Source organism: Thamnophis sirtalis, unplaced genomic scaffold, assembly GCF_051295495.1.
Source record: "Thamnophis sirtalis isolate CommonGarterSnake01/CBP01778 unplaced genomic scaffold, rThaSir2_p1.2 scaffold_11, whole genome shotgun sequence".
NCBI lineage: Eukaryota > Metazoa > Chordata > Lepidosauria > Squamata > Natricidae > Thamnophis > Thamnophis sirtalis.
The window spans coordinates 43,645,520-43,668,337 of record NW_028261391.1 but is presented as its reverse complement, the minus strand read 5'-3'; the positions used below and the strand labels follow the sequence as shown (position 1 = coordinate 43,668,337).

The 22,818-nt window shown below is 40.3% G+C and overlaps 2 protein-coding genes across 2 annotated transcripts in view; both read right to left on the bottom strand.

Annotated features, from left to right (window-relative positions):
* Nucleotides 1-2,069, bottom strand: part of DNMBP (dynamin binding protein) — a 57,955-nt gene extending 55,886 nt beyond the window's left edge. Inside the window, exon 1 of the mRNA XM_087725694.1 lies at nt 1,840-2,069. The gene's annotated coding sequence lies outside the window, so the exon portion shown is untranslated. The remainder of the gene's footprint in view (nt 1-1,839) is intronic.
* A 4,232-nt stretch (nt 2,070-6,301) lies between these two features.
* On the bottom strand, nt 6,302-22,818 carry CPN1 (carboxypeptidase N subunit 1). Its single transcript, XM_014052132.2, has 9 exons — nt 22,422-22,818; nt 20,106-20,302; nt 18,641-18,796; nt 16,721-16,903; nt 10,944-11,055; nt 10,550-10,689; nt 9,435-9,534; nt 7,916-8,034; nt 6,302-6,595 (listed from the first exon to the last, which is right to left on the bottom strand). Exons 1-9 carry the CDS (start codon nt 22,642-22,644, stop codon nt 6,467-6,469), a joined length of 1,359 nt encoding a protein of 452 aa, XP_013907607.2. The 5' UTR covers nt 22,645-22,818; the 3' UTR covers nt 6,302-6,466.

Below are 22,818 nucleotides of genomic sequence, written 5' to 3'. Positions count from 1 at the left end.
ATAATAAATATGTCCTGGCAACATTTTTCGATGCTTGGCCTTTGCAATATTGCCTTCATCTCATCCTTCAGAGCACAAATGAAATAAGTTTAAGTCATCTTCAGTTGTAAAATTTATTAGAGTCTATCTCCCATTACTTTGGAGGGAATCAGGGCAGGAATAAACAATAAGGGTAGCAAAGTGTATGCTGGCATTGTTTACAACTGACTCAGTGGTGAGTGGGTGGCATATTAACGTGATAATGGAAGCCTTAAGTACTTCTCACAGAGTCACTAAGAAACAACAATATTTGTATTTTGTTATAATTTGTATTGTTATAATTTATAGAACTTTCTGAACATTCACTGGCTTGGATCATTGAACCTACAAAATATGAACTGAAATCTAAACTCCAACATCATTTTAAAAGACATGTATTAAAAAATCCTGAAGTATGGGGAGAGAGAGGGGAGAGAAACCACATGGTTCAAAATACTTCAATGTATTCCTAATCTGGGAAGATGCTGAATGAATCTAGGTTAGCTGGGTGCTATTATCTGAAAGGGAAAGTGTTTTTTTTAAAGTTTAGTTCAGTACATTCTAGTTTTTGAGATATTAAACCAAAACAAAAAATACATGAAGTATCAAGCCAAAATCAAACAAGGGCATATTTCTAATGGCAATAATTTTTGCAGAATTTCCTTCTTTTTGTTGCAGCATTTTTTTTAAAGGAAACTAGGTATCTTTTAAAAAGAACCATATAATTATATTATGCTCTTTCATCTTATTTATACCCTGGAGTTATCTATAACTAAGGCATAATAGTGATTATATCACTATTATATATCTGTATCTATCACTCTATTATTATATTAGTAATATCAGATAAAACTAGTATTTCTTTAGTCAATAACCTATTCCTTTCTGCACTAATGTTTTGTTATTGCTCAACATGTTACATTATAATTCTATGGCAGGATCACTTATTTTTATTTTCAAGTTCAATCGTCAGAAAACGCAGGCAACTATGACACAACTTTTGAGTCTTGTCTCACAATTTACAATGATCATAATTGTGATGCTGGACCATTGGAAAGGCAGAATGAATGTCAGATGTAGGCTGTGTCTTTCAACACAGCACTCTTTCTCAATCTTGGCAAAATTGAAGATGCGTGGATTTCAGCTCCCAGAATTCCCCAGCTAGCATGCTGGGAGTTGAAGTCTACACATCTTCCAAGTTGCCAAGGTTGAGAAACACTTGAACTAAGGAACGAGTGACACTGACAAACCCTGTCAACACGAAGGAAAAGGGAAAAGCTGCTTCTGAGACTATATTCTTAAAGTAGCTCCTGTAACCGGCAGGGGTGACAAGATGAGCAGCAAAGCAAAATCTCCAGTCGACGGGACCAAAGCTAAGTGGCAGAAAGTCGTATTCCCACCCTTCCTGGCAGAGGGATGATTCCCAGGTTGGGCACTGACACCAGGGAACTGTGGGAAAATATGATGTCCGGAGAACGAGTGTGTGTTAGTGGGGGACGAATCGTACAGGAAGCGAGTCAACGTGTCCTCTGAAGCCTGCAGGACGCGATGGGGAGGGGAGAGGAGATGGAGGGGGGTCTCCCACGGCAGACGAAATACTGAGGCGACCGAAGCAGCATCGCACCGCTAAATGGGACCAGCAGAAGCCATGAAGTGAGAGTTGGGGCCCCATCGAAGGAGTTTCCACAGAAGAACCTTTTGGACGCGAGCGAAACTAAACCACCAGAGAAACCTGAGACCGGACGCGGAAAGGGATATCTTCGCGGTAATCCTTCCTTCTCCTCCTCCTCCTCCTCCTCCGCCGTCCCCGGCACCCCCTACCTGTTGCGCGGTCCTTCGGCCGCTCCAGCCCAGCCGATCTCCCTGTCGCTTGGCCCCCGGGAGCAGCCGCGGCCCGGAGCTCAGCCTCGCCCACCCCGAGTCGCCGCCCTCTCTCCAGCCCGCTTGCCGTTCCCAGCGCCCCCTTTCCGCCACCGAGCGTACTCAGGGTTGGAGGCGGCAGGTCGCAGCCGCGAGTTGGCCGGGCAGCAAAGTCTAACGTTGACGTATTGCAACGGGTAAAACCGACTACCCACCCAGGCTCGTTCCAGAGGCGGAGGAAGGGAACTCAGCACGTCCTCAAAAGCCCTGAAAATTAATCTCCGGACTCCCGTCTAGCGGCGCGAGATGCATGGTCAAGGGCCTCCTCTTAGCATCAACCTTTAATATCACCTTTCATCATTTCCACCACATTTCTCAAAACAACTGGGCACGCAGAAAAAGCATAATTCTCGGAGGGTCGAGATATGTAGCTCTGGCTAGAATAATCTAGTAAAACATTCCCAGTGGGGCCTTTGATTTGGACTACACTATTTTCTTTGACCTGCAGATTTCTCCCCCCACCCCTTCCCATTCCATTCTCAGCTTGCTTTTGAAACTTCTGGACATCAGAAAGGATTGGCACAGAGAGCGGCTGTTTGGGGGGGAAAAACATCAAACCCAATGTGGCATGAAGAATTGGCCAAGATCCACGTTGGTTTTTAGAGATCAAAATCAAAGCCACCTTATTATAGCTTAGTGGGATGTATGAAATCACCCTGTGTAAAAATAGGCAGCATGGGAGTGCTGCTGCAGTAAAAGTAGCCATGGGAACAGTAAAGGCATTGAGTCATTATTTCAGCTGCCATATATAAATGGCATGCCATATTATTAAAGAAAAAACTCCTACTTTTCTATGTAAAAAACACTTCAGGCTCCAATAATAAGGATGTAAAAACTATGAAGTTCCCAAACAGAAAAGCTTTCACAGTTCTTGCTTAGTCAATAGGATTGGCTTAGAAAATGTGATTGATCTTAGAGTCATCTTTGTACTGATTTACATGCTTAAAGGACAGATGGAGTGAAGGAGAGTCCTCAAGCCTGTTGATTGAGTCTCACCCATAAAATAGGGATAAGATATTTTTCAAAGATTTCTGGCAGGCAGCAGAAATATTTATAAATTTCCCATTTTGGGTTATAGATATACTCATTTCTTAAATTATAGACAGGAGAGAACTCTCGCTGAAAAAATGCAATTTGAAGATCCTAGGACTCATGGCTCCTGCCAGGGCCTTTTCTTAGCTTTGCAGGGGCACTATTTACAACCATTTTTGGCTCAGCAAGTTCTGACGTCAGTAATTCTTGCTCTTGCCATTTCATATTTGAATTATTGCAATTCACTCTATAGGTCTTGGCCCAGAAGCTAGAACTAGTCAGAATTCATCTGCCAGCCTGCAATTGGTCCAAAGTGGTTCAGCCCAATAAAACCAATCTAATAGGAACCGCCCTGATTATCAGTAGGCTTCTGGGTCCAATTCAAGATACTGGTTATCACCTGTTAAAAGTCCATTGTGGTTGATTCAGGCAAAGTCTGCCTGTCAATTTTACCCACTGAAAGCAGAGGGTGAAAGTCCATCTTCTGTGACAGGTTAAAGTGGAGGGAGACAAGGGAATCAATCTTTGCAGTCCTTTGCTATGGAGCAGCTTGTGAATATGGCTTCTTTCTTGTTTTCTTTCAGAAAACAGAGAGAGCAGTTCCTTTCCAACAAGCATTAAGGGTAGAGACTGTAACGTAGCTGGAAATAGCTAATCTATTTGTGCAGATGATGAGTTTTATTTTGATGGTAGTAAGATTGATAAAATTCTAGAAGACAGTATATAAATTATTGTACATAAAAATAATTTCCAATACTTAATGCCCAAATTGTTCTCATCTGATTGAGAAACCCAAATTTCCTAGTGAAAATTAGAAGAGAATTCAAGTAGATATTCTTTCTGTTACAAATTAGATATAATTTATGGTAGTCCTTTGCTAAGTCTGCTTCCCTCCATCACTATGTAGTTCTCCCAAAGTTGTCTTTAGCTTTTGTTACTTAAAATAATAACCTAAATTGTTCTTTCCTTTTTTTTAAAAAAAACTTTGCTGCTAAATTTCAGTGGCATAATTTCTGGAGACTCATGGCTAAAGAAAAAGAAAAAGGAAGGAACTGAGGACAGTAAGCAGGCCACAGATTGCTCACAATACTACAAAGTGTAATTCTGAGAATCTCCCTTTCCCACTGCTCTGAATCTTAGTTTAAATAGTTTTTTTCCACTGCTATACATTGAGAATACTAGAAAAGATTGTAAAGACTACCCAGTTTCTTTCACTAATTATTTTATGAAGTATTAATCTCAGCTAAGCAAGGATCTTCTACTGTACTTTATTGTCCCATCAGATTATTGTATTTTTAGTTTATTACTATTTATACCTTTTAGTAAGGTAGCAGAAGCAGTTTTGTCAGAAATCATGTGCTACACAGAGAGACACACAATTTGCAGTTGGAACAAATTATATTATTTATTTTATTAAGGATAGCTCCAACTTATAGATAATTATAAACAGTGGGTACTGTTGAATATATTGTATGTTTTTGTATCTTATTCTTATTTCTGTAAAAGTATAAACATGTGAAAAGAAAACCAATAAGAGCCAAGGTGGCGCAGTGGTTAAATGCAGCACTGCAGGCTGACTGCTAGATCAGCAGTTCAGCGGTTCAAATCTCACCGGCTCAGGGTTGACTCAGCCTTCCATCCTTCCGAGGTGGGTAAAATGAGTACCCGGATTGTTGTTGGGGACAATATGCTGACTCTGTAAACCGCTTAGAGAGGGCTGAAAGCCCTATGAAGCGGTATATAAAAATCTGCTATTGCTATTGCTATTGCTTACACCAAGAGATTTCAATGGTAGTCCAATGTGTAAAATCTGTTATTGTATATTTCAACCATTAACCTGCAGGTAGAGTCAGGCAATCAATGGGAGATGGAGTCAGGGGTGTTCTTATTTGTCATTTTGAATGGATGTGGTTATATGCCCTCCCCTCTAGTCCCTAGCTGTCATTCTGTAGTTAATCTCTGCATACAGCTGTATATAGAAACATTGTGCTGCTGGTGGATCAGAATTAGCAAAATTGTGGTTCTGATTGATTAAACTACAAAACAGTTCTAGATTACTAACCTAGCAGTAACTGCTTTAACTCTACAGTATGATCCTTACCATTTAATGCAAGTGTGGATAGCAAAATAGTGGAATTGTGTACCAGGGAAATAGAATAGGAGGCTCAACTAGTGTTTGACCTCCACTCCTATTGCAATCTAAACAGAACACAGAGAAATTTGGAAATCTGCATGTATCTTTCTATATAAGGGCAAAAATGAAGGGAAGAGAAATTCAGAGTGAGCTGCTTGTAACTTAACTCCCTTACTAAATCTGGTCTATTCTGGTCTTCACTTTATTGAATTTGGGTAATGACAAAATGGATTGTTGGAAGAGGAACATAGAAAAACAAGCCTAGAAATTATAGACAAAATCCTACTATAGTGGTCTGATGTGCAGATGGTTTTCCCTCTGACTCATGGCAAGCTGAAGGGGAGCATGCAAAGCCAGAAGCATGCATTGCAGACAAATAATCAGATCAGTCCCACTTGGCAGTAACCTGCCAGTTGGGTTCCTGCCAGTTCTAACCTCTTCTATAGAAGAGTTTCCACAAATCTACAGTGTCGTTTAGAACCGATTCCAGCTCCCACCCCATGCCCGTGCACACATCATCAAGTTGAAGAGCGGGGGGAAGAATTCTGGGAGTTGAAGGCCACAAGTCTTAAAGCTGTCAAGTTTGAACACCCCTGGGATGTAAAGTGTTGCTAAGCAAGAGCATTGTTAAGTGAGTTTCACCACATTTACAAGTTGGCCATGCCCACCCAGTCACATGACTGGCAAGCCACTCCCACAAAGCAGGCCACACCTACAGAAGAGGTTCTAAAAAAAGTGAAACCCACCAATGCTATAGCGTCAGAAGAGGGAACAATTTCGGCTGCTCCAAAGATAGATGAATAAACTCTGCAGGCCCAATGATCTGTAGAAAAGTTCAGATTTGAATAAACTGATATTGGGCTGGCTTGAGCAAGCACATACAATTAGCCTCTATAATTTAGTATAAAGTTGTGCTGCAAATGTTTAACAGTTTCTGTTTTGTATATTATGCCCTCTCCCCCAAGAAGAAATGCATTGCTAACTTTTCCAATATTCATGTAAACAACTGATTAAAAACATCCTATTATATTTTTTTCCCATGATTACTCTTCAGTGCCCAGAAGAGGGCAATGTAGGCTCTCATGAGCTACAGTACTATACTGTTCTTGAGAAATTAAAACACAGGACTGATTAGAATATCATAAAACAGAATAGCCTAATGCCTGTCCTCCTCTGGAAAGAGTTTTCAGTCCACAATGCAGTTAAATATATATTTAATATGCAGAAAGCTTTAGATGCATTTCATGATTGTGAGGGTCATCAGAGGGTTGGGTGCTTCTTAAAAAGTTCATTTGCCACTATTGTTGACATTACATGCCAGACATGCTCCTTCAGCTTTTAACTAATCAAGGACTATTTTCATCATAGTGTCTGCCATGGGGCAGCCCGTGGGACAATTTTCTTTTGCTGCGGTTTATTGTGGGACCTTTTCTTATATGCCTTTGGTACAGGAGGATTGTCCAAAGGTTTCTGTCTGAGTTGGAAATCCACCTGAAAGAGACAAAAGTCACTGAAATGCCATCCAATAAAACGTTACATGACACATTGTACCCCTCCCCCCCTCTGCCAGATGGAAGCTTGTCATATTCTCTTTTTTCCATTTGGAAACAGAATAAAATTGTGGATGAATTAAAAAAAACACAAAACAATGCAGTAAAAGAACAAGGGAGTATATATTTGCCAAATTTCCATCAGTGAATCAGAAGGACTACATTCTAGGAAAGTCATCTATCTATGTATAGATCTCTGTTATTATAAGGGTTTTTTTAAAATAAGAGGTTAATGGTCTCTAGATGGACAATTTATTGTTTTATTTAGAAAACTGTATGCTTAGAACTAAGATTTTGATTTTGATTAACTAAATTTTTTTTTATAGTCTTTCCTCAGATAAGCCAATAAAAGGACATAAGATACATTTCAATCTTTGGAGCAAGCAACGATAATAAGTTAGCTCCAGATTTGGGCATATTTCTAGCAATGAGAAACAGCAAGAGATTTACAAGGAATGATATGATTAGTGCCAGACAGCTAAGTGTCATATTAATTTCCAACAATTTTTGAGATGAGTGATATGAAGGAGAATATGTGGGAAATTAATATTTAACTACGGTGAATCATCTCACATTACTGCCTGGTTAGAGAATTTATGGTCCTTCAGATGTTGCTGAACTAAAGCAATCCTTACGTTTGGCTATGCTGGCTGGAGCTGCTTAAGACTCATACAGTTCAACAATAACTGATTGTCCTCGGGTGACTGGTGGACTGACTATTTTTTAAAAGGGAGTCCAACTAGGGCTGGATTGTATGCTGCCCAGAGTCACTTGTTCATGAGATGGACAGCACTATAAATTAAATGAATAAATTAATAATGGGGCATCAAAGTCCTGGCTACTGTATAAGAATAACTTTTGCTGTTAATGGATAATAACCTGAAACATATTAGTTGCAATGTTTTCCCAGGCAAAGCTTTTTCTGGATAGCAAAAACATAAACTGATGCTTCTTATATAAGCCAGCCTCTTATAAACTAACTTTATTCCAAGATAAACTGTATAACTAGTGGATAATTTATACTTAAAGGAAATGTAGCGAGTATTTTCATGTTTTTTCCCCTTCCAGTATGGAAAGGGTATACCATTCTTTTGGGCTGAAAAGCAATTTCCATAGTATTTTCACTAATCAAGATATCAAGTTGCTTCAGTTGAGGAAATACCTACACATGCAGATATTTTCTTCTTTTTCCTTCCCTACTCTACTCATGCTTCATATTGGAAGTGGGAGAATTGTATTTCCTCTTTCCTTCCATACTCACCAGTGAGGGCTGAGCTGGGCCAACAGTCACCATCACAGTCTGAGGTTGGTAACCATCTGCTGATGCAATAACTCTATAATTACCAGGCAGTAGCAGCCTGAAGTAGTCTCCATGTTCACCTACATGAGAAAAGAAGATACTAAAAGATTCAGATGTTAAAGACTTCATTTGAAGATGAGGAAACTTAGAAGGATAAACTTCTAGCTAATGCCATCATTTTGTTAGTAGAATTGGGATTAATGAATTACTGATATATCCCCTGACAATCACTCATGAAATACATTTTTTCTGCAACCATCAGTGACTAAATGCCATTGAATAGTAAGTTGTCAAAAGAGCAACTAAACCGACCTCTTGATTAAGGAGATACTTCCAAGGAATCCATAGCTCTGTTCAAATATTAATTATGAATGCAGAAGAAAACAAATATGGAGGTGACTGATGTTTAATGTTCTATAAACATCTTCCTTATTCCTTCATCATATGAAGGTCTAAATGTTTTCAATTCAACGTACATGGAATTCTTGTATGACATTTGCACCTTCATAAGTTCAAGCTGAATACAGCATATATGAATGGGTAAAAAGAATGGATAAGTAAACAATCCCAGATGTAAAGTAAGTTTTTCCTTGTCTTTCTAGATGGTGAAATGCAATCTAAGGGAGTCAGAATCCTTCAGCCATACTTTTTTAGGGTTAACATTTGATTTAATTTAATAAAGTTAATAAAAAAATACCACAAACTCCAGAAATCCTGTCCACAGACCAGCTTACTACATGTATATTTCACATAAACATACACTGTAGATACCTTACATAGTCTAAAGCTAATAGTGCAATGCTACAATATTAAGTGTTCCCTATATTGTTATAGGATTACAACTTTCAAAATCTCCAGAAAGGAAATTCTGACTGTACATACAGTAAATCCTCCTAATAAATTTGGCAGGAACCAGTTTTGGGAGTGCTTTCATAGGGTTATTGCTTAATTTCTGACTGTGTTACTAAATTCTAGCAACTTTTAAAATTCAAATTACAATGCGGTAAATACCTTTGAAATCAATTTAAGGACTCTTAAGAAAAAGCTTTTTGTGCTGCCCCAGCAGTATATAGCTAGTGTAGGAATTAAGAACTATCTCCTTTAAGAAACTACCGCATGGGAAATGTAGGCAGATACTGCCTTATGGGAAATGTAGTTCCATGACATATGATCACATCTCTGTTTATGATTGGCCACTGGGGCATCTTGCCCACATGCAAAGTTTATAGCCAGGCAGTTTAAATGCCTGGCTATAGTAGCGTTCTACATCTTCGCTCAGCAGGGATAAAATCATCATCTTTTTACACTATGTGATGGGACAGATCATGGAAAGTCAGAAGTATCTTAATACTGAACTCCAAGTTTTGCTATTAAGAATGCCTGAAAGAGATTCCTAAACGTGAAGTTAATTGCATGCCTCGAGCAAGCCTACAACGCTTGAGGCAGAACACTTTTAACTTATGTTAGGCTGAATACCAACCTGTGGTGACATCATGGCCAATTCCTTCCACAGAAATTACAGCTCCTGCAAGTTTGTTGTTGTTCTCATCTGACACCAGCCCTTTGATGCCCTGGTGAATCTGCACAACAGAAATGCTGAACAGCCTTAGTAGGACTAAGATCATGGTACTTAGGAAGAATACAGTAACAAGTCATTTTGTCTGAAGCTTCATCAGTGATAGGGCTTCTTTACTGGTCTGAGAAAAGATCTTTTCCCAGTTCACAATGATTTATGATAAAACATAAATGTGGTATGTTCAGAAAGTCCCAGGTTCATCCATCAGCAGCTTCAGAATAGATAGAAAGGCCTTCCCGAAGAAAAGACTGTATCTGAAACTCTGGACAGAGTTCTAGGTTCTCATGTATTCTACATTCATTTATTAGACAAACAAGAAAAAAAACTGAGTCTGCGCATATCTAATCAGAATTGTATTATCTCTAGGAAGAGTTAGGAAAAAATCTGGGAGACGGTGGAAGTAGTACAGGAATGGTGGGAAGGCACTGGGAGATTTGGAACAATATAGGGGCTGACAGAAAAGCACTGGGCAAATTGGTGGAGGTGCGCAGCAGTGGCAAGAAAAAACTGAGACGATAGAAGTATGAGGATTGGTAAGAAACATACTTTTGTGCAAACATGTGCAAAGTAGCAGACAGGCTTTTTTATGAATATTCAAGAGCACCTTCAAGTTCAATGGGCACTCAGGTTTAATAGATGCCCCATCCCCCTATTCAAAAAACAGTGGTATACTTGGCATATTAGCCAATGGGAGCTCCACCCATTGTCATTAATGTGCTGCACTGTTAACAGCCAAACAGCTGGTAGATACATCAGCAACACCGACCTGATTTCACATGCACCACCAATACTCTGGATAGCCTCCTTGTCATCACCAGGTTGGCAGACAATGCAACTCTCATTGCCTATTTCTAGGGCAGACTAGCCCCTTTGCCTTGCCCTTGGTATTCCACTGCCAAATAGTCAAATCAAGGCCTCATTATTTAATGTAACATCTTACAAGCATGAAAAAAGAGGGGATCAACTTTTTAAAAAGATTTGCCAAAAAGCAGAATGATATTGTGTCATAATTTTGTTACCTCCTCTATGTAGGCAATAAGGGCCTCCCGATTTGCCAGCCATTCAAATTCCAGTTCCTCCTGTGGCGGGAATTTCTTGCAGCTTAGTTCAAGGGTAATTTCAAAGCAGTTGGTGTGCAGGTAATTGAAATCCTGCATCCCTGAAGGACAGATATATATACTGATAAAAAGACTTAAGCATCCCTTTGAGCTAAATGTCACCAACTAAAAGGATGGAGAAAAGGTGTCTCTTGATGATATCTGAGTATGAGGACCAAAGATCAAAACAACAATGCTCCAAAGTAGGGAACTTTTCTAACCATTCTAAAGGTTATCACTCTTACACAATGGGACATTTCAAAATCTTCTCTCCAAAACATACTTACTCTCTTTCTCTTGTCCCATTTTGCCTTACCTTTGCTGAGTGAGTACCAGGATGCCCCATTAGTGATGCCATCAATAAAGAAATCTCCACAGTTTGTACCCCGATGCATCCATCCGTGGGAAAAAGAATAAACCTTGGCCAACTGGAAAGAAAATGTTTAGATGGTCATATATTTTCACCTGTCCAGTCACATTGCAAGCTGGAAATAGACTCTAGATCTAAAAAGGTAAAAAAGAAGACCATAATATCCCCTTTACTATATTAGTGTCCTCACTTCCCATTAAGAAAAGCTATCCTATCATATTATATAGCAGATTCAATGCTGTTCTGAGCAAAACAAGAAAAAAACATAAACATTCACAGCATACAGTGAAAGAGCCAAAGAAAATAATTATTTCTTCCTCTCTCCCTCTCCTCCTCCTTCTCTTCTTCCTCTTAAAGGTTTAAAAGGTTTCAGGCAGAGCTCTCGGGTTGCCCGAAGGGCTTTGCAGGAAGAAACGCGGCTTGAGGCGCAATGACGGTCCTGGCTGTGGGGCGCACGCCCGTTAAACGCCTCTCTTGGTTCCCTCCTCCTCCTCCTTCTCCTTCCACAGCCTGCGCGATGTTGCTGCCATAGGCTGAGAGCTGCTGCCGAAGCTGCTGCACAGCTGAGAGAGGGAGAGCGTGAAAGCAGAGGCAGGGCGCCAAGCTTTGGTTAAGGCAGGGCGCCAAGCTTTGGTTAAGGCAGGCAAGGGAAACTGCGAGCCGAAAGGAAGTCTTGCTGGGAAGGCGCGGCAGCAGGGCCTCGCCCCCCCCTGCCTCCTCCGACCCCACCGCTGTGAAGAAAGAAAAAAACACACACACACACCTCACAATAAAAAAATTACAAATTAAATTACAATAAATTTGAACCCCCCCCTCCCTCCGTCCGATCCACCTTTTCCAGCTGTGGAAACTCTCTCAACTCTCCTCTTGTCCGCCCAACGTAAGCGTGCTAACGTAAGTGTGCTCATAAGGCATGATTCGCTGCTCCCCGATCAGGAGGCGGGAGAATCAGTGCCTCTTTTGCATATGAACGTTTTCACTTGTTAACTCCTCCTTAACTTTTAAAAGGCGAACAATTCCTTAGGCAAAAGAGGCCCCGAGTTCTCTGGCCTCCTCCCATAGTTAACACTGAGAGCAGACACCAAGCCACTGTGACTTTGAATCTGGTAGCAACTACCCTGACTTTAATTACCGTATTTTCACGCATATAACCCGCGGGCAATGTGCGTTTTTACCTACCCCGCATGCCCCCCCCCGTGGGGTATAAAAGTGGGCAGGGTATACGGAAAATATTTTACATGACAGCGACTAACAGATTAACTAATCTGTTAACAGATCTCAGCACTTTCCCTTCTCCTCCGTTCCTCCCGAGGCGGGAACGGAGGAGAAAGCCTAGGCGAGCTGGGGAGGGGTTGGAGGAACGGAGGAGAAGGGAAAGTGCTGAGATCGGGGAAGGGACAGGAGGCGGGAACGGAGGAGAAAGCCTGGGCGAGCTGGGGAGGGAAACTGCTGAGATGGTGGAAGGGACGGGAAGCGGGAACAGGCAGGAACGGAGGAGAAGGGAAAGTGCTGAGATCGGGGAAGGGACGGGAGGCGGGAACGGAGGAGAAAGCCTGGGCGCTGGGGAGGGAAAGTGCTGAGATCGGGAAGGGACGGGAGGCGGGAACAGGCAGGAACGGAGGAGAAGGGAAAGTGCTGAGATCGGGGAAGGGACGGGAGGCGGGAATGGAGGAGAAAGCCTGGGCGAGCTGGGGAGGGAAACTGCTGAGATGGTGGAAGGGACGGGAGGCGGGAACAGGCAGGAACGGAGGAGAAGGGAAAGTGCTGAGATCGGGGAAGGGACGGGAGGCGGGAACGGAGGAGAAAGCCTGGGCGCTGGGGAGGGAAAGTGCTGAGATCGGGAAGGGATGTGCTGTGATTGCGGGTTATATAAGAAGGCGGGGTGTATAAAAACTTTTTTACATAAATCTTGAAAACCTGCGGGTTATTTGCGTGGGCGGGTTATATGCGTGAAAATACGGTATTTAAAAAAATTATTTAAAATTCTTTCTTTTTCCTTAGGAGACTGGTGAGGCCCTGCCTCCCCTGCCTCTAGTGACTGCACGTCCCTGATATATACATATATACATACATACATACATACATATATATATATACATATATATACATATATATACATATATACATATACACATATACACATATACACATATACACATATACACATATACACATATACACATATACACATATACACATATACACATATACACATATACACATATATACATATATACATATATACATATATACATATATACATATATATACATACACACACACACACACACACACACACAGACACATTGTCTCTTTTATTAGAGATAATGAACAAACTTAAAGAAACCTTAATGTAATTTTTCAACTTGGACTGGAGGGCTATTCCAACAACTCACAATTTAGGTTGTACTTTTCTACTTCTACAATTCTCAATTATTATTTTATTATTTATTATTTAAAATCAACGTTATATTGAATTTTACAAATGCATAACTTTGTATAGGGAATTATATCAGATTATTTTTACTTTCTTAATAATAGCCCAGCACCTCCATCTTGAAATAAGCCTTTTTGGCAGTTTCTGGATTATTCATTGCCAGTTCAGGGCCCATCAAATATGTTTATAATGTATTTAAAACAGTTTTATCCCACTATCATCTACAGAGGTAGTGTAGTACATAGCAAATACAAATAAAAAACCCAGCAGTGGAATAATAATACTTAAAACATCAAAATATCAATTAATAGAATCCAGAATAATATATTGAAAGCTTTCCCAAAATGAAAAGTCAGCACTACATTCAAAAAGATTGTCTATTAAAAAATGTTATTTTTTTTCCTGCCTGTGTAGGAGTTGGCTTCCTTGCATTTTTCCCCTTGACGTTTCTCCTCAGCCTTTCTCATGGTACAACTGGAAGGAATCCAATAACTGGCTAAGAGTCATTATTGCAAACAAGCATAAATATTCATTGCAGTTTTTAAATTATCAGTATTGTCCTGTACTACACAAGATATATTGCAATACTAGTCATTTGGCCTGAGGATCAAGTTCAGAGCTCCCAGAGCAAATTGAACAAACACTTGTAATATTAAATATATACAAGGACTCTAGTAGTATTATTTACAACAGAACTAGTTACTTCATATGCATTCCGGGGGGGGGGGGGGAATCAGGGAATCAGAATTAAAACACAGAACTGATCACTAGCCACCTCTGGGATGTGACATAAAATGTCTACAATACCACAGTATTCACAGCAGCTGCATTCTGTTTACATTTTAAGCTCCCCCCCTCCATCTTATTACAGTTCCTTCCTTCATGTTTAGAACACATCCTTTTTTCAGTTCTGACTTTACTATCCAACTGGACACTTCACTTTCAATATTAGGAATTCATCCTCATATCTGCATGTCACAGTATAAAGATAACCCATTAACTGTTAATTAAGGATATTAATATATGATGTTCTCAATCTGTCTCCAGACTATCACTTAGATGACCTCTGTGCATCTCTCCATCGTTCAGTTCACAGAAGTGGCGTTTTTCTGTTTCTTCCAGCATAGGCTTTGCTAAGTAGTCTGCCATGAAATGTTCTGAGGTCAGTCTAGGGAAGGAAGCTGGCCTGCTGCTGTTGATTATCTTAGCCTATTTCAGGCATGCCTTGATATTTGTTTTGCTCTCACACTGTGCCCCCGCCCCCAAATTATCATCTCTCCTGTTAGATACTAGCTTCAGTTATAATGGTTTCCACCAAGGTCCTCTGTTCCGGCGGGAATAGAGGTTTAATCTCATTGGTCGAAGGGTCTGATAGCTCCCTATAAAAGGGCTGCTGTCAGATTCAACCTTCGCTGGATTGTTCATACTTGTTGTGTTATAATAAAGAGCTGTTGTTACCATTAGCCTATGTGTGCCTGTCCATTACCCGATCTAACATCTCCCCTTTCTCTTTCAACTCTTGAGTGGCAGGGGAAGTGGATGAGGAAAGCAGGATTTTGAGGATTTTAGTTCTCCAGGCACTTAAATGACCCCTTTCCCCTAAGAAAGGTTAAAAAGAGGGATCTATGCCAGGATCAGAGAACAGAGAGAAAATGAGTCATTTTACTCTTTTCTCCTTCATCACCCTTCTCATACACCACGGGAAGGAGAGAAATGGTCTTTTGGTACCAGTTTCTTCTAGACCCATTATTGGATTCACTCCTACTATGGAAATTCTGCTTTACAGAATGATGCCAGCTGAAGGGGCACTTCCCCTCATCTCAGCTGTCCATTTCTCCATGTATTGGTGTGGCAATGCCAAAAATGCAAAGATATTATTTTATATATATCCAGCAATATTTCATAAGACTGCTGGATATGCATAAATATAACTGGATAAATATTTAAAATTCCTCACAGTGGTTTTGGCATCATAGCACTAAAGCCCCGAGGGGGGAGTTTGTTTTAAACAGTATAGAGCATGCACCCTGGAAGAGCAGTTCTATTGCATTTATTCACACCAAAAAGGATAAAGAGACCCAGAGGTGCTTTTTCAAGAGGCAACTGGATTTTCTTGTTTTTCTTTTTCTCTCTTTTTTCTTTGAAGAGGTTTTGCTTCTCATCCAAGAAGCTTCTTCAGCTCTGACGGGATGGTGGGGAATGGAAGAAAAAGAATGCAGATGATCAGCATGACCTGTCAGAGCTGAAGAAGCTTCTTGGATGAGAAGCGAAACCTCTTCAAAGAAAAAAAGAGAGAGAGAAAAGAAACCCGGTTGCCTCTTGAAAAAGTAGTTTTGGGACAACTATGGCCTGGGTGATTGAGAATCTCCACAGATATAAGGAGACCCGCTTTTCCTCCTCTACCTTCTCTTGGTAAGTGATCAGGAGGATGGGCAGAAAGAAAGAAGGGCTGGGTCTCTTCTCTCCAGTGGTGGGATTCAAATAATTTAACAACTGGTTCTCTGCCCTAATGGCCAGCTGGGTAGGTGGGGCTCAGTGGTCACGTGACTGGGTGGGTATGGCCAACTCAACGTCACTCCCGTCAATGGGTGCTTCGCCTTAGCTCTTACAATGTAATCATGATTAACCGGAGAGACAGTTTCTGTAACCAGGTCAACAAAGATGAGGCTAGAAACAACACCAGAATGTTTCCTTCCTGTCTTCCTTACAGGATTAGCCCTGTAAAGTGGGGAAAAACAAAAGGAGATTTCTTCCAACAACCGGTTCTCCGAACTGCCTGGAAAGTTACCAACTGGTTCTCCCAAATAGGTGCAAACCGGTTGAATCCCACACTGCTTCTCTCCTAATATTCTCTTGCCATGAATGGCAGGAGGACAAGGGTGGGGAAGTGAAGGTGGAAGAAATAGGGGCGGATGACTCACTTGATGCAAGCTCTTTGACCGTATCCTTGGGCTTTGAGAACTGATGCAAAAGAGCACCAAAGATAACCAGGAACAGAAGAGACATTCCCATCTGAATTCTCTCCCAGGATCTCAATTTGGATAGAATCTCTATTCAGATTAATTCCCAAGACTGGGTATTTGTCCAAAGTGCAGTCACACTTAAGCTGGTATATTCTACTGTCGGTTTCCACACTGGTCATGTTGATGTGCAGAACCAACCTGAGGTCAGGTTAGATGTGAAGGTAGCCAGCATCTAATTACCTCCTAAAAGAGAGCCTTTGTTCTACACAGACATTGATTTGAATCCATTTCATCTTGTTTTTATTATCCCTGACATATCTCACCTTTTTGAAGAGGATATCATCAGGCGTGGGGGTGCTATTTGCTTGCCAGTTGCCACGGATTCTCTGTTCATGGGATTTGTCATAGGGATAATTGGCAACTACAGCTCCACCATGAAGATTGGCTGAGAGAATAAAATTGTAACTCTTCATCCATTGAATCACAGCCAATGTCTCTGATTCTACCTGTCAGAAATACACAAAATACCAAACCAGATGCTCAACCTGATTCTTAATACTTCTAATTTGTTCAGACTTGCAGCACTGCCCCCATGAGAACATACCCAGGATGCAGATATAAAAATGTCTGAATGACTGCTCTCTAATCTCAGAATTCTCTGGCCTTGGACATTATTAACAAAGTAAGCAAGTGCCCATTTACAAAACCCTTTAAATCCTTCCTTTTGTCCTTGGACCAATTGCTAATTGATTTCTGGGCAGAGTTTAATAGATTGGTAATTATTTTGAAAGCCCTAAATGGCAATGTCTGAGGCATTGTCTCTTCAACTACCATCCTTGCTTGCCTCTTATTGAGATCAAATGGGAAATCTTTTGCCTTCTTTCATGTACCACAAAAATATTCTTGGTTGCAATGAGATACAGACTCCATCCATTAAAACAAAATTTTGGCAGAATTTTAGTCTGCCAAATTGACAGCTTTATTGGAGAAGAGTGGTTTATCTGACTCTGTCTTGCTTATGTTTTCCATTTTGCTGTTGCAATGCTAATTTTATTCATTTATTTAGATAATTTATATGGCCACCCATTCACTTTAAGTGACTCTAAGCAGCTGACAAAAATTTTGCAAAATGCATTAGGTATCTATTAAATACTCAACACACAAGTATCTAAATAAATAATAAGTAATGAGCAAAGATCTTAAGTGCACACTAATTAATCTGACTTTCTTGTTTGTCATCTTCCTTCCTTCCTTCCTTCCCTCTCTTCTTCCCTCCCTACCTCCCTTCCATACACTCCCATACACACAAACAGACACATACTCATTCACAGAGCAAAAAAACAACAACGCACTATTGAAGACTATTTAGTGGTTAAAATTATCTGTTGCAGGAATCCCACAACCATTAAGGTTCACAAACTTTATGTTTTAACATGTCCAGCCCATTGTGGCTTATTCAGCAAATCATCCTTAAGCAACTCATGGCTTAGGACAATATGTGAATCTAGTCATGATTCTGCATTTTAGAAACTGGAAGCCTGGGAAATGGGGAACTGGAAATTCTAGTCCTGCCTTAGGCACAAAACTTACCTGGATGAGCTTGGACCAGTCATACTCTCTCAGCCCTGGAAGGAGGCAATAGCAAACTGTTTTTGAAATTTGGCCAAGAAAACTGTAGGGACTAGCCCAGGCAGTCACCAGGAGACAATGCTGACTTGAAGGCAGCATGTGAATGCACGTGCATACATGCACGCATGCCCATGGGCAGGCATGTACATACACACATAGGCTCAAGAAAGTGTGCAGACTTTATACTCATCCTGATCTTATTTAATGCATATAAGGCTTCACATGGCTAACATCAGAAATGATGGCCTTGCTAGGTTCCCAAGAGATGTTTAAGAACTTGGGAACCAATTCTCAATATGTTAATTTTCCATATCTAGATACACAGACAGAGACCCAGACAAAATCTTCTTCCTGTGTTCCAAAGGACTATGATCCGGGGAGTATTAAAGCAGTTGGGTTATCTTCATATGCAATTTGGCTCTTAGAGAAAAGTGAAGAGAATGGCAAAAAAGTAGAGAGAACTTAATTCGTGCAGTATTATAAGAGTACAATAACATGCATTACACCGCCATCACAAGTTTCTACAACCACCTGACTAGGATGGATGAGTGGATGAACTATAAGTGGATACAGTACACACATTACTTGAAAGGGATTAATTGGATTGGCATTACCTGGCTTTCCCAATTATCTGGCAAAGGGATGTGATGATTGGGTCCACCCTGTTTCTCATTGGAATACATGATGGTGTTGAGGTCAGGAAAATTACGGTTAAGGTCAACTCCATTGACATTGTTTCGCCCAGTGAAATCCTCAAAATAACTTTGGTTCTAAAAAAGAGAATAATAGATTTTTGTGTAATCTGTAGATATGTTTAAGTGAATACCAAATTTTAGTTTATCTCTTGAGGCATCAAAAGGGAAATACGCGTTTTCAGAAAAGTGAATAAAAGCTGTTCAGGAGCTTCTTGATTTCAGGATGCTAAGAATAGTTGCCAAATATTTATTGAGCAGGATCTTCTGATACAGATTAGCATAGTCAGAATTCAACAGACAACCCTAAATTAAAGATGATTATATTTTAAGAAACATCTCTTTTTCAATACAACTGTATTCAAAGCTACAGGGCGTAAACATGAAATGCAGAATTGAAATTCCCTTATTTTTATGGCCCAATAAATCAGTTTGAATTATAGAAATCAATTTTCCCTTGCACTGGGAAATTGGCTGTTGCCTTTACTAATCAATGTCACTTGCCCTGCTCAAAGATCTTTTGTCGAAAGAACAATGAACTACACAGAATATCCAAAACGATAAATGATCAGAACAGTTTGGAACTGGGGTAAGTGCACTATTATAAATTGGAAGAGTTTGTGGAAAGCCTGTTATCTGGAAGTCCCCCAATTGCTGTGAATTTCCTTCTTTGAAGTCATCATGAGGTTAGTCATCTTCTGAAGAGCCAGAAAGTGAAAGCAAGTTGGCCAGTGGCATTCAGTGCAATGTAATGCCTGTTTCCCAATCACTGGAAAATATGGGGGAAGATTGAAATTTACAGGTCTGCAACTATGACATCATCAAATCATAGTGGATTGGGGCAGCTTTGCTACAGCTCAGCATCCATGACCAAAAATGAGTATTGTTGATATTGACTGGCACAAGCCCTACTTTTTTTACCAGTAGATGCCAAAATATTTTCTGCATTCAAAGCATATGTTCTACTTTTTACTACATAGTACTGCCATATGTTGCCTTCTAAATTAGATTAAGATCCAACTGTCTCACTTATAAGTTCTTAGTAGCGACAAGCTATATGTCTCTGGAAGATCACAAACAAGCAATCGTGAAAAGTTTATACAATATTCTGTAGCAGTCACTTGAGTCTATTCTCAAGATGTATTGCCTTTTGACACAGAAATTTAATTCAGCTGTTGCAATGAATAAAGTTTGATTTAGAGCTATTGTCTGTGACTTTGGCTTCCCCAAATTTGATATCTCCAAAAGTGCTGGAACTAACTAAACATTCTGAAAATTGCACTTCCTACACGTTCAGTAAGTCATTCCTCTCTCCCTTAACTGCCTTAAAATAAACTTTTGTTATTACCATGACAATTGAAATAAAAAAGGGATGCTTGCCTGGTACCTGGGCAGCTGCCACTTCATATCCGTCTGGATTCATCGAAGGTAAGAGGTGAATGCGTGTTTCATGGATGAGCTGTGTAATGCGCGGATTACCATGGCGATACTCTTCACACAGGAAATCCGCAAGCTGGAGCAACAGTTCCCGGCCTAGTACCTCATTCCCATGCATGTTTGCCACATACTTGAATTCTGGCTCCACTGTGAAAGGGAGACATTTGTTGACATTGGAACAGAGTAGATGGATTCAACACAACTGGGTGCTAATGCATAAACATTGAGGTCAAGCAGGAGGGGGAAGCAGCATGGATTCCCAAATGGCATTCTGTGGTGAGAAACTATAGCAGTGGTCTTTTGTATTGTGGAAAGAAGCTCATTGTGAGGTTATGTGCTTCTTCAGGCCACATGTTCACTGTCAAACCAAGAGAGGTCAATTGCTGTCTCTCATACAGAACTTAAAGTACAGGGCAATGGACAGGAATCTGTGGTTGGAGAAAATGGGAAGAAGCAGTGCATTGTATGAGAATGGTATGTATCCTGGGGGCAAATCTTTTCCTGTGGTGGAGAATTGAAAGTAGGGCACAGTCACAACCACATAATCAGGGTCTCTATTTCTTTATTTCATACAGGGTATCCAAAGGCCCCTTCCATTGTTCCTCTTCAGCTTATCTCCTGGAATGTCACATTCCAGCCTTCTAAAGCTTTACAGGGGTTAAAGTAAATTGCAAAATAAAATCAGCATGGTTTAGCCTCAAATTCATTTATGTAAAACTGCTTCCCCCATAGATGGCCCCCTTTTCTCTACATGTACCCTGCAGGATGCAAAAAAACAATTATTAGGCTCTGAGAAGCCCCTTCTACAGGAAGAAGGATATTAATTATGTACAGAAGTCTCTAGAATTGTAGGCAGTATATCTGCAAATATAGTAGTCATACTTTATGCACAAAAGAATAAAACATGTTTGTGTAGATTATAAGGGGGGATCCATGTATACATAATAGAATCCCTTGACGAAACTTGCAGCTGATCCCAGCCTCTTTTTCCCTATTCATTCTTCATTAGTTCTGTGTTCCTTTTCTTGTATCCTTAAAAATCTTTGAACCAGTTGGTCTATGAGATTTCTTTACATTAATTATAATGGCTTACCTGCTAATCTTGGTGGTAAGAAACTTTACTAGTTATTAGTGTTATCTATCTTGTAGGATTCATGCATAAAACAATTTATATCATACTGGAAAATGCTGAACTTTGCACATCAGAGAAATGAACATTTACTAAATTACTAAAAACAAATACAGCTTTTTAAATTAGGTTTTGGGGTGTACAAGTAAAAAAAGACCATAAAATGTCATAAAAATAAAAAGGCAGAAGTAAAAGGATTGTCTAAAGAATTTTAATTATCTGCTCTTGTGCTTAATGTAACTGATGAATAATTTTACAATGCCTAGTTGAATAAAAAATATTTTTGCCTGACATCTACTGGATAATGGTTAGCAGTAGACTAGTCTCTTCCAGTCTGGCATCCCCCAGATATGTTGAACTTCAGCTTCTGTAATTCTTAAGTACACTACTTTGGGAAAGGTACTCATTAACCAGAATGCTTCTAATGAAAAACCCCTTTGCTTTAGTTGTTAAAGGTATATTAAGGGCTTCAACATATGATCTTTGAACTTAGAATTCTTGCTGCATAATTATGAGTCTGGCGCCTCTATTTCCCTCTCTTTGTCATTGGCATCAACATGTTGCAAAGTCAGGCTCTGCCCCACTTATTCAAAGTGTAATCTATCAAAGCTACAATTTGCAACAACAAAGTTATGAGTGTTAGGGCAGAGAGAGATAGTGTAGGGAGAGATAGTGTAGGTTTTGTCATCTCCCAAGATTAATATTTATTTTGTCCAATTAGCTACAATATTTTGTAGAATTAAAGTACGGCATTAAAAAAAGAGAGTTGGAGTTGAATCTCTGGAATGGGAATTAAATTTTACCTTAATTACAAGCCTCAGATGGTTGCTAGTACACATCTCTCAGACCTTCACATGAAATGAAATAAACCCACTAGCATGTCATGAGGCTTAATACATTTTTAAAACCATGCTATTAATTAAACAAGTCAATCTGAACACTGGTTCTGTTTTGCACAGCCCCCCCCCCTCCCCATAACTTGACCAGACTTTCTACTAGGAAAACCTTGGCCCTGGCTTGATTCCATTAGGCATGGAGATTCCAGCACCACACTGAACCCAATTGTGCATTGATCAGGCAGAGCAGAAAGAAGCATCTCTTCAACTATACAAGAGATATACGTCTGGGCACACTTACTGGGCTCATGGATGCCAGGAGAGTCGCTGAATTCCAGCACATAGAGGTTGCGGCCCTGCACACTGCGCCCAATGCTGTACAGCCTGGTAATATAGGGGCATGAGCCCCTTACATCGAACAGCGCCTGCACCAATTCCTCATAGCGGTGATGGACGAAGTTAATTGAGGCAGCCACTCTCACCAAGAGCAGAACTTTTCCAAGGAGCCAAAGCCACTGATACATCTTTCTCTGGGTGGCAAGCAGCTTTGTGCAGGAGACGATAGCTCTCCAAGCTTGCTTTTTGACAGCAACCAGAATGCAAACTCAACCCAGTTCTCTCCAGTTTTACAGTCAAATGCCAGCCCACTCCACCTGTGGTGGAGACAGTGGTGGGAGGAGCATCTCAGTGAATGCCCC

Bases quoted from the DNA above. Each gene is read 5' to 3' on its own strand.
- CPN1 (XM_014052132.2), bottom strand. From the start codon at position 22,644: ATGTATCAGTGGCTTTGGCTCCTTGGAAAAGTTCTGCTCTTGGTGAGA. The intron at 18,797-20,105 runs GTACCAGGCAAG...TCTCTTTTTTAG, and splicing joins ATGAAGTGGCAGCTGCCCAG to AACCAAAGTTATTTTGAGGA. The intron at 10,690-10,943 runs GTAAGGCAAAAT...TCTGTCCTTCAG, and splicing joins CTGGTACTCACTCAGCAAAG to GGATGCAGGATTTCAATTAC.